Source organism: Dipodomys ordii, unplaced genomic scaffold (genome assembly GCF_000151885.1).
Source record: "Dipodomys ordii isolate 6190 unplaced genomic scaffold, Dord_2.0 Scaffold134, whole genome shotgun sequence".
Taxonomy (NCBI): Eukaryota; Metazoa; Chordata; class Mammalia; order Rodentia; family Heteromyidae; genus Dipodomys; species Dipodomys ordii.
The window spans coordinates 2,726,117-2,737,213 of NW_012267350.1; the positions used below are offsets into that span (position 1 = coordinate 2,726,117).

Here is an 11,097-nt window from a genome sequence, read left to right on the forward strand (position 1 = left end):
TTCCTTCCTTCCTTCCTTCCTTCCTTCCTTCCTTCCTGTCTCTCTCTGTCTCTGTCTTTCTCTTTCTTTTCTGTCTTTTTTCCCTGGGTCTTTATTTCCTGGTTAGCTTCCTTCTTTCCCTCCCTCCCTCCCTCTCTCCCTCCCTTCATCCCTCCCTCCTCCCTCCCTCCCTACTTCCTACCCTCTTTCCCTCCCTCCTTCCTTCCCTCCTTCCCTCCTTCCTTCCTTCCTTCCTTCCTTCCTTCCTTTCCTCCTTCCTGTCTCTGTCTCTCTGTCTTTCTCTTTCTTTTCTGTCTTTTTTTCCCCCTGGGTCTTTATTTCCTGGTTCACTATCCTCATCTATAAAATGGGTTATTGTAAACTAAGATAGGAATAGAGATGAAGGGCCTGGTGGTGGGCACTTGAAAAACCTCAATATTTATTCTTATTTACTTTACACCTGAGGGAGTAATTGCGGAACTGCAGGAAGACAATCAGATCAGTCAACCTCTCATTCCTCAAGCTTTGTAAAAAGCTGATTAGAAAATACCTCGCAGAAGGCCATGGGGTGGTGACTCTCGGGAGTGACAATCAGAAGTCCCCCATCTGTTGGCTGGGGCGCCCGCCCTCACACCCTCACAGGCCCTGGGTTGCTGGGCGGGCCGCAGAGCTTCTGGCGGGGGGAGGTGGCTGAGAGCTCCAGCCCCGCGTAGGCAGAGCAGGCGGGCGGGGCTGCGTGTCCAGGCGCTGGGGACCAGCATTATAGCAGCTCGGCCCAGGCTCCGGTGCACAGGGCAGTGAGCAGCGGGCAGGCCAAAGCACAGGCCCAGAAATCGGAGAAGCAGGCACCATGAGCAGCAAATGCGACGTGGTCGTGGTGGGGGGCGGCATTTCAGGTCAGTCTCGGCTGCGCATTCGGACAGGTGGCCAGCTTAGAGGAGGCCAACTGGGCAACCGGAGGGTAAAGGCTGATCCTGGAGTCCTCCCAGACCCGTGGAGATCTAGCCGATCCTCTGCACCACACCCCCAACACTCTCTGGGTGGCGGTGGGGGAGGGATCGGTAGGATTTGGCGGACATAGGGCAGAAGTCAGGGACTGGAGGCCTGTTGAAGATGTGGAGTCAGACTTTGAACTGCTCCTCCAGAAGGCTGCTAAAGGCCTGGGCTTGCCAGAATTTTCGAAGGGAGGGAAAAGCGAGGGGAGGAAAGTGCGGTAGTGGGAGAGGCACCTGTTGCGGCCAGGGGGGCAGGAGCTGCAAAAGTCATTTACTCTAGTAAGACCCTCCTGGGTGCATGGCAATATTACAATCTTGGTATCAGGACTTGATTGTAAGATTCCTGCTTAGCAGGAAGAGGTTGAACCCTGTTTGATCAATGATCAAAGACTTTACAGATTAATTCTTCATGGTTCCCTGCTTGTCCTGGGGTCTACCTGAGCCTACAGGGCCTTTTTGACAAATGCCTCTTAGGCCCTCACCCGCTAAGCTCCCCGTACCGAAGCACAGCGTGGCCACACTTCAGTTAGACTCCATGGTCCAGCCCATATTTGGTAAGGATAAGTTCAGAGAAGACACCTAATTGTAGACACAGCAGGGGCCTGAGGCACAGAAAATAGAAAGGATGCCTTCAGTGGGACTCTCTAAGATAGGTAGACTGTATGGGGTGGGGCCAGTGGGAATGAGTGAAAGCAGTTTATCACACCCCTACGGGGCTTATTTGGCCTAATTCCCAGGGCTTCTGGATATATGAACAGTACAGAGGACATTTCCAGAATCTGGAGAAGTATTGTCTAAGACTTTCCTTAACCTGATCTTAAGTAGCCTTCTGGAACAGGTGCCCACCTTGCTACTTGTGAGGAGGGGAGGGCACCGGTAATCCGTTCTCATGGGCCTGGAGCACCTCAGATGTGGGGTGCTCCCACTGGTCCTATGCTGCTCCCTGGAGTCAGGCCAGAACTCTGGTAAATGTCTCTGTCTACCCTCCTGACTTCATCCATAACAGGCCACCAGCCTGGTGCTTTGGGGACACAGATGCAAAGCATAGCATGCAGAGGTCAGCAAGGCTGTGTACACATTTAATATTCTTTTTTAAAATTTTTACTTAAATTCCTATATTCTGAGAGAGAGACAGGGAGGGAGAGAGAAAGAGAGAGAGGGAGAGAGAGAGAGAGGGAGAGAGGTGGGGAGGGAGAGAGAAAGAGAGAGTATGTGTGTGTGCGTGCAAGCACATGCTTGGGCCAGTAGTGAGTTTTGAATTCAGGGCCTAGGTGTTACCTCCTAGCATTTTTGCTCAAGTTTGGCTCTCTACTACTCGAACCACAGGGTTTTTGATGGTTGGAAGTAAGAGTCTCATAGACAGTCCTGCCTGGCTGGCTTCCAACTGTGATTCTCAGATCTCAGTCACCTGAGTAGCTAGGATTAAATGCATGAGCCACCAGTACCCAGCTCAATTTCCTTAGTGTGTTTGACATCTTTTCTCTCTTAGCCTTCACAGCATACCTATATAAATGTTAGAAAATCTTACTGACTCTTGATGACATTTTTTGCTCAGCACCTCATGTTATGGAAACTGAAGCTTTTCTTTCTACGTCCCAAATTCCCTTTCTTACTCAAAGTGATATCTCATGGGTTCAGATTTTTCTGCTTTTCCCACATTCTTTTTCCCTTTCTGATTTATACTCTGAATCTTCAGCAGTATTTTGTTTTGTTTGTGTGAGTTGTTTTTCAGTGCTGGGGATGGAACCTACAGCCTCACATGTAGTAGACATGCCAGCCCTTATACTCCAAACCTTCAAACTCAAATTATTCATGTTAGTTTCATATAAAGGAAGTTAATGAGGGTATACTAAACAGCAGTAATCTCTGTATTTATCCTCAAACTCTGATCAAACAAGGGACTGGTAAGTCGTGTCTTTACTCAGGAACATTGAAGGAGACAAGACATTGCTCTAAGAACTTTAGTTTCAAGGCCCAGCCTTATTCAGTTGCTTTAACTGCTATATTGTAATGATACCAGTTAGTCATAACTAGATTGCAGAGGCATTGTAAATGGCAAGTGACATGATGTGTGTGAGTACTGGCTTTGCAAAATGTAAAATATGGCATGCAGGAGTTGTGGGTATAGCTCAATGGTACAGTGCTTGCTTAGAATGTATGAGATCTTGCCCTGGATTTCATCCCCAGTACTGCAAAAGAGAAACAGATAAAGCAAATGTGTATGGATGTTATTTTAGGCTGAGTATATAATTGAGTGGTAGAGGACTGGATTTACTCCCCAACTGTGTAATCAATCCATTACTCAATAAATAAATAAAATATGGCACAAGAACTCATAAGAATTTTGCTCAGTTATCCAAACAGTAGGCATTAGGGGAGGCTGTATAAGGGAATTAAAATATGCACCAATATCTAGCACTGGTGGTTCACACTTGTAGTCTCATTTGTAATCCTAGCTACTCAGGAGGCTGAGATCTGAGGATCTCATTTCAAAGTTAGCCTGGGCAGAAGAGTCTGTGAGATACTTATCTCCAATTAAAGTAGCAAAGAGCTTTCGGAAGTAGAGATATGGTTCAACTAGTAGAGTATCACCCTTGAGCAATAAAGCTAAGCAAGAGCACAAGGCCCTGAGTGCAAGCAACAGTACGAGCATATTCAAAAAAGTGATCATGTCAAAAGAGAAGACAGCCAACATGGTGGTTGTTCCAGCACAGTAGAGAGGAGACGAGAAGGGTTGTGATTTTAAGGACAACCTGGGCTACATAGCAAGAGTTTGTCTAAAAAAAAAAAAAAAGGAGGGGGGGAAGATTTGTCAATCCAAGAAGGGAGCTGAGATTCCCCAACAAGGACAATACAAGAAATGATTTCTGGTGGGCTCTGGTGGTCAGTTGCACCATAAGGTGACTATAGATATAAAAAAAACAAACTGTATTGAATTTTTGTGAACTTAGTGTCTGGGTTCTGTACCCGGGATTTTTTTTTGTCAGTTGTGGGGCTTGAACTCGGAGCCTGGGCACTGTCCCTGAGCTCTTCAGCTCAGGGCTAGTGCTCTACTACTTGAGCCACAGTGCCACTTCCATTTTTCTGGTGGTTTATTGGAGATAGGAGTCTCACGGTCTCTCCTGCCCGGGCTGGCTTTGAACTGCAATCCTGAGATCTCAGCCTCCTGAGTAGCTAGGATTACAGGCATGAGCCACTGGTGCCCGGCTCCCTGGGTTTTTTTGCTCAAGCATAGTGCTCTACCACTTGAGCCACAGCTCAACTTCTGACATTTTTTGGCAGTCCAGGATGGCTCTGAGAAGAAACTAACAAAAAAATTCTTTGAGATGAATTTCGGGAGCCATGTCATTCTCCAAAGATGTGCCTCCTCTGCTATCAATGAACAGTGCTGAAAATTTTTACTCACAAAGAAATGTGTGTGAAATGGCTGGGCATGTGAGGGTGGTGTTGGCTGAAAAAGAATGGAGTGATGAGGAGAGAGGGTAGGCTTTGGCTAAAAACAGGACATCTGAGAGTTGAAGGGGCTGGGAAGATACCAGTAAGAAAAATCTAACAGCTGGAAATGTGGGAAAGAAATTGTTGTCACTGGAGTAGGTGACAGAGAAGTTTTAGTTGAAGCCACTAGGACTGATGAAAAGGACACCAGCAAGAGTGGAAGGTGGAGAATTTTAGAACCAGTCATTGTCACCATGATATGTGTTTACAAGTCCCTGAACCTCACTCTGGTTTTTAAACTGAGTTACTGATTAAACTTGGAACAGTCTAGTGATTAGCTGGACATGTTTTTAAAGCTGTCAGCAAATTTTAATCACTTCCTTTGGGATAAACAGATATATAGAGAGTATAGCTTGTTAATATATAACTTTCTTGTTGATGTTTAAAATATCCCAAGGCAGTTGTAGAATAGATCTTTTATTTCTAGAAATAAATCCCTACCAAAGTTTTTTTTCCATGAAAAGGACCCGGTCATCTCCAGAGATTTGGTGAAGCAAACTGTCTCCCAAATGGAGTAGGTTGTGCCGGTCCCAAATCACCATGTTAGGCTTTGGGTTCGTGGAAACACAGAAACAATCTTTTGCAACTCTGGAGTGGATGTTACTCAATTGTGAAAATCAAAGAAGAAAAAAGAGCAACTCTAAGCAGAAACAAGAGTGTGGGGTATTTTTTGTTTTTAGGGTTTTTTTGGGGGGGGGTTGTGGTCAAGCTTAGCAATGAAGATTCGGTCATCTAAGAGATACTTATTTGAAATCTTCGAAAGGACTGGAACCAACTTTCCAAATTATAACTAGATCATCTGGCAAGTGATCTGTGTAGCTGGGCTTGCCCAGCTGCTGACAGGTGTCACTAATCTGGGTAGGGAGTGTCACAGGGCATTAAGAATTGAGGGATGCTGTGGGCAGATGTGGTCAGATGTTGATGGCCAAACTTCTATCTTTTGTTGGGTGAAGAAAAATGGAGAACTTCTCTGGGCTCTTTTTACCTTGAAAAGAAGAATAAAGAGGAGAATAAGAAAAAAGAGGAGGAGGAGGAAGAGGAAAAGAAAGAGAGGAAGGAGAGTAAGAAGATAGATGTGTGTGTCTAACCAAGAAGAGAACATAAGCAATCCAACCAGAAGCTTAGGGCTCAAGCTCACCTTGGTCCCTAGAACACCCTGAAATCTACATCAGGAGAAAATTCAGAATCCCTATGTCTGTACTTTAGTACCAGTCCAGCCTGGCTGCTATTCCAGTTCCTACTTGGACCTCATTTTTTCAGTCACCTGATTCCTGCCTTAACTGTTATAGGAAATAAATGCCTTAATAGTAAATGGTATTGCTTCTTTACTCTTATACAAATAAAAAAGGAACTTAGCTGGAGCCTGTGGCTTATACCTGTAATCCTAGCTACTCTGTAGGCTGAGATTTGTGGATCATGGTTTGAAGCCAGCTGGGACAGGAAAGTTTATAAGACTCTCATCTCTAATAAACTACTCAGAAAAGGTTGGAAGTGTGGCTCAAGTTGTAGTGTGTTAACCTTGAGCAGAAGAAGCTCAGAAACAGTGCCTAGGCCCTGAGTTCAAGCCCCAGGACTAGAACAGGAGGAGGAGGAGGAAGAGGAGGAGGAGAAAGGAGAAGGAGGATGGAGGAAGAGGAGGAGGAGGGAGGAGGAGGAGGAAGAAGAAGAACTTGTTGAGTATGGAGTACAGACGGGCTAATCAGCCAGGAGCTTAGCTTTTTGTGGCAGCTCTGTGAAGTTTCCAAATGGCAATGCCTGTCCTGTTCCCTTGCCTTCTTCTCACACCTCAGACACTTGTGTGCAAGGTACTGGCTGGTGGGCTGTGTGAGTAGAGTCAGGTGCTACTAAAGCCACAATTTCTGGTTGTATATCCTCAGAAGTAATCAGAACAAGCTTAAAGCAGGGCTAGGCCACTCATAATAATGGTCACAACTCCTTCTTCACTGTCTGAGTGCTGAGGTCTGGGCTCCCTACCATACCGGGGCAGTGGCAGAGCATAGGTGTTAAACATGGCATCTTCCCTGGTTGCACTTACTAGCTGTGCCATCTTAAGCCAAATGGTTAACCTTTCTCTACCTTCATTTTCTTACCTGGTATCTGCTTCATAAGGTAGTTGAGAAGAGAAAATGCGGGCCTGGGAAGGTGGCACAGTGGTAGAGTGCTTGCCTTGCATGCATGAGGCCTGGGTTTGAGTCCTCAGCACCACATAAGCGGAAAAAGCCAGAAGTGGTGCTGTGGCTCATGTGGTAGAGTGCTAGCCTTGAGCTGAAGAGCCAAGAGACAGCACCCAAGCCCAAAGTTCAGGCCCCACAAACAACAACAAAAAAAGCAAAGTGCTTGAAGTGGAGCTCATTTAATTCAGCTGACCAAAAGGTCATTCACCCCCTAGTGGGTTGAGGAAGTGGTTTGTGGCAATGTGTGAATGGGTGTGTGCACACACATACATACATGCATGGTATCTTACCCTACAATTGAATGCTTCTTTCAAGTTTTGCTTCCTTGGCGTGTATGTGATTTACCAACTCACACACAGAATCCAGCAGTTAAATTTAAGAAGAAAGCTTAAACTCAATGATTTGAAAGATATATCTAAAAGATAAATATGTCAGATACTATAAATGCAGAATAAATTGCTGTAAGGAAGATGTGGTATTGATTTGGTGCCCAGCAGGTGTTAATATTGGGATTGGCACACAGTATTTATGTTTAATATTCATTTCCTTGATGGATTTTGCCTGTGAAAAATATTCCCTTGAAAATACTTATATGGAAGTGAGTTCCCGTCTTTAAGTCTCTGCCCATGACAGTGCAATCACTTATTTTGGTATCTTTTCTTCACACTAACATGCTTGCAGACATACATGCATGTGCACACCTATGCACGTGTGTGCACACACACACGTACACACATCAAGATTTTAATGAAGCACTGAACTTATGCAACTGGTCTGTACATAATTAAAGTGTGTTTTAAAATATCACAACATCTAACTGAAGAAGCCAGTTGTTCTAACCATTCCTGCATTTGTATACGTGTATGCTGGTACTGGGGCTTGTACTTAAAGGTCTCTGCTCTGGCTTGGCTCACAAACTGGTGCTCTACCAGCTGAGCCATACTTCTAGGTTAGCCTTTTCCTAGTATTCAGAGATAGAGTCTCAAGGACTTTTTTTTTTACCTGGGCTGGTTTTGAATCTCTGTTCTCTAGATCTCAGTTTCATGAGTAGTTACAGTAAACAGGTAATGAGCCACCATTGCCTGCTCATTCCTGCATTTTTGACAATACTCAGGCAGTCTCTGGGTCCAATTCATCCCTTGAACTTAAAGAGATAATTAAGTTTCTAACATTTCTCTAGACGTTTGAGCCTCAGCAGATTTCCACATTCTATTGGCCTAGTAAAGTCTGTGTAGTGATGTTTCACTGTCAACACTATCTCTTCAGGCCCAGGTGAGGTGGCACAATGCCTGTAATCCCAGCTACTCAGGAGGTAAAAATCAGGAGGTTCATGGTTCAAAGCAGCTTGGGCGAAAGAGTTAGTGAGACCCCATCTCAACAAAACAAACTAAGATTAGTGATATGTGTCTGGGTTACCAGCTATACAGGAGGTATAGGTATAAGGATCCTGGTCCAAGGCTAGTGCAAGGAAAAACCTGGAGATACTCTCAGATAAATAACTAAGGTAAAAAGGGGCTAGAAGGGGCTGGGAAGGTGGCTCAGTGGTAGAGTGCTTGCCTTGAAAGCATGAGGCCCTGGGTTCAATTCCTCAGCACCACATAAGCAGAAAAAAAAAGCCGGAAGTGGCACTGTAGTTCAAGTGGTATGGTATTAGCCTTGAGCTGAAGAGCTCAGGCCCAGAGTTCAGCCTCCACAACTGATAAAAAAGAGGGGGGGGCTAGAAGAGTGGCTCAATTAGTAAAGCACCAGCCTAGTAAGTTCAAGCCTAGTAAGTTCAAAATTCTTATTTCACACTCCAGCACTGCAAAAGACATATTTCTCCAGTTATCAATAATGACAAATAGTGCATTAACACTAACTTCTAATAGGTTAGTACATTTCTTTATTCTTGTTAACATTCAAGCAATAAATGCACATGTATGTAACTGATACATATATTGAATTAGAATTCCCCATGTTTAAACAACACTAAAAATAACAAATATAAAATTATTATAAATGACAAGATATAATGGTGTAATGCATATTATACTGGGTGTCAGTAGCACCAAGAATAAGTGGAATGTTTATTACAGTTACATGTGACTTTGTATAAAGTCACTTCACTTTCATCTTTATATTTGATGGACATCATACTTAAATAATTTTGGAAGTTCTCCATGTTTATTACTGCACTTATTTACCATACTTAATTTGATTATCTATTTAAGGATCTGTGAACATTCCCTTTGTCGTAAGCTGCTCAAAATTAATGATTTAGTATGATTTATTCTCTCCATCTCTGGTGCTTAGCAAAGTACTATTCAGCTCATCCCAGCACTCCCCCCCCGCATCCTGAAACTGAATGAGGATCACAGGCCTTCTCAAGCTCTGGACCAAGAGAAGGTATAAGTTCTACATTTGGAAACCCATGGAAATAATGAAGCTAACATTGCTGAAAGAATGAAGCTAAGGAAGAAGGAAAATGATGTGAAAGCCAAAATCTTTGAGGTCAGGCCGCTCCTGTTCTCCTAAATATGAAATCTGGGCAAATTACCTACCTCTTCAGCCCCAAGATCCTTATGAAGTGGGCAGAATATAGTCCTAGGGCTAAGTCCAGAGTTAATTAATAAATGTTAACATTTTTTTTTGCCACAACTGGGGACTGAGTTTAGGGCCTTGCCTTGAATTAAAAAAGGAAACCAACCAACTAGGCCTGGTGCTGGTGGCACCTATAATCCTAGCTACTCAGGAAGCTGAGATCTGAGGATCACAGTTTGGAGACAGCCCAGGCAGAAAAGTCTGTGAGAGTCTTCTCTCCAATAAACTACTCAGAAAAAGCCAGAAATGGCACTGTGGCTCAAGTGGTAGAGCACTTGCTTTGGAACACAAAGAGGCTCAGGGACAATGCCCAGGCCCTGAGTTTAAGCCTCAGGACCAGAAAAAAAGGAAATCAACCTTTCTCCTTTTTCTCTGACATAATACAAAGGGCCATGGTTCTTCACTAGTTCATAGTAATAATTCATTGAAATTGTAGGTCTTAAAAATTACAAATTTGCAATTACAAATCACCAAATTCAGTTGTGTGAAATCTTAGTACTGGCAAATACATTTTTCCCTCTGCAACCTACAGGCAACCTGGAACTTGCAATTACTACCATATGCCTACCATCATTTACTAGGCACATATATTTTACAGCACATTTTAATGTATAGCAAACCATTTATCTTACACCTCTAGAAGTTTGCTACCATTACCTAGATAACTATTGTGCTTCAATACAGAAAAGAAAATAGCCTTGGAACAAACTGTTTTCTATGATTATTTTACACATTTAGATAAGACATTTGTATAGTCTTTGTCTACAGCCTATTATAACAGCTGATCAAACAGCTGTTGCATGTTCTACATTTTAATTTCCGTTCTAGTTTGCATTCAACTCCTGGAACAGATTTTCGTTTATTTATGAGAGCTGCAAAATACAGTTGGCTGTTGCATAACAACTTATTTATGGAATGCCAGCTAGTCAAAAATCAAACAGCCCTTGTGCAGCACTGATGATTAGCACATAGAAAGGTGTACACTTAAGTGAATTGTTCTCATTTAATTAAGTATGTTTTCTTTCATCTTTTTGTTTCTGTAGGGGAGAAAAATCAGTCTGTGAATTTGTTGATTCATTCACAAAACTCTTACTGGTTTAGGTGTAGTGGCTCATGCATGTGATCCCAGCACTCAGAAGGTATAGGATTGTGAATTTCAGGCCACACTGGGCTACATAATGACACTCTTTCAGAAAACTAATCACCAACAGTCTGTATTGAATACAGTAATTGCCAAACATTGGGCTTGGTGTGAAGATACTAGATGGGTAATGCATGTGCCCAATATGAGGACTGGCATGTGTGAGTGAATACCCTGAGGGCTGGTAGGTGCTTAAAAAGACATGTTTACCAGGTTTGGAAGAGACAGAAGAGACCAGGCACCAGTGGCTCATTGTAATCTTCTCAGGAGGCTAAGATCTGTGAAATGTGGTTCAAAGCCAGCCCCCAAAGGAAAGTCTGTGAGAGTCTTATCTCTAATTAAGCAGCAAAAAATGCCAAAAGTGGCACTGTGTCTCAAATGGTAGACTGCTAGCCTTGAACCAAAAAGCTAAGGCCTGCTAGGTGCAGGTAGCTAACGCCTGTAATCCTGTCTACTCTGGAGGCTGAGATCTGAGGATCAAGGTTAAAAGACAGACCAGGGAAAAAAGTCTGTGAGACTCTTATCTCAAATAAACTAGTCAGGAAAAGCTGGATGTGGTACTGTGGCTCAAGTGCTAGAGTGCTAGCCTTGAGCAAAAAGAAGCTCAGGCCCTGTCCATGAGTTCAAGCCCCAAGACCAGAAAAAAAAAATTAAGGCCCAGACCTTGAGTTCAAGCCACAGTGCTAGCACATACAAAAAGAGAAAAAAAACAGAGGAGGAGGAGGAGGAGGAG

At 43.6% G+C, this 11,097-nt stretch overlaps 1 protein-coding gene and 1 pseudogene across 1 annotated transcript in view; one reads left to right on the forward strand and one right to left on the reverse strand.

Annotated features, from left to right (window-relative positions):
* The window catches only part of LOC105996653, a 9,654-nt pseudogene extending 8,914 nt beyond the window's left edge, over positions 1–740 (reverse strand).
* Positions 725–11,097, forward strand: part of Maob (monoamine oxidase B) — a 106,205-nt gene continuing 95,832 nt past the window's right edge. Inside the window, exon 1 of the mRNA XM_013030861.1 lies at positions 725–875. Coding sequence (XP_012886315.1) covers positions 830–875 — 46 coding nt within the window. The 5' untranslated portion in view covers positions 725–829. The remainder of the gene's footprint in view (positions 876–11,097) is intronic.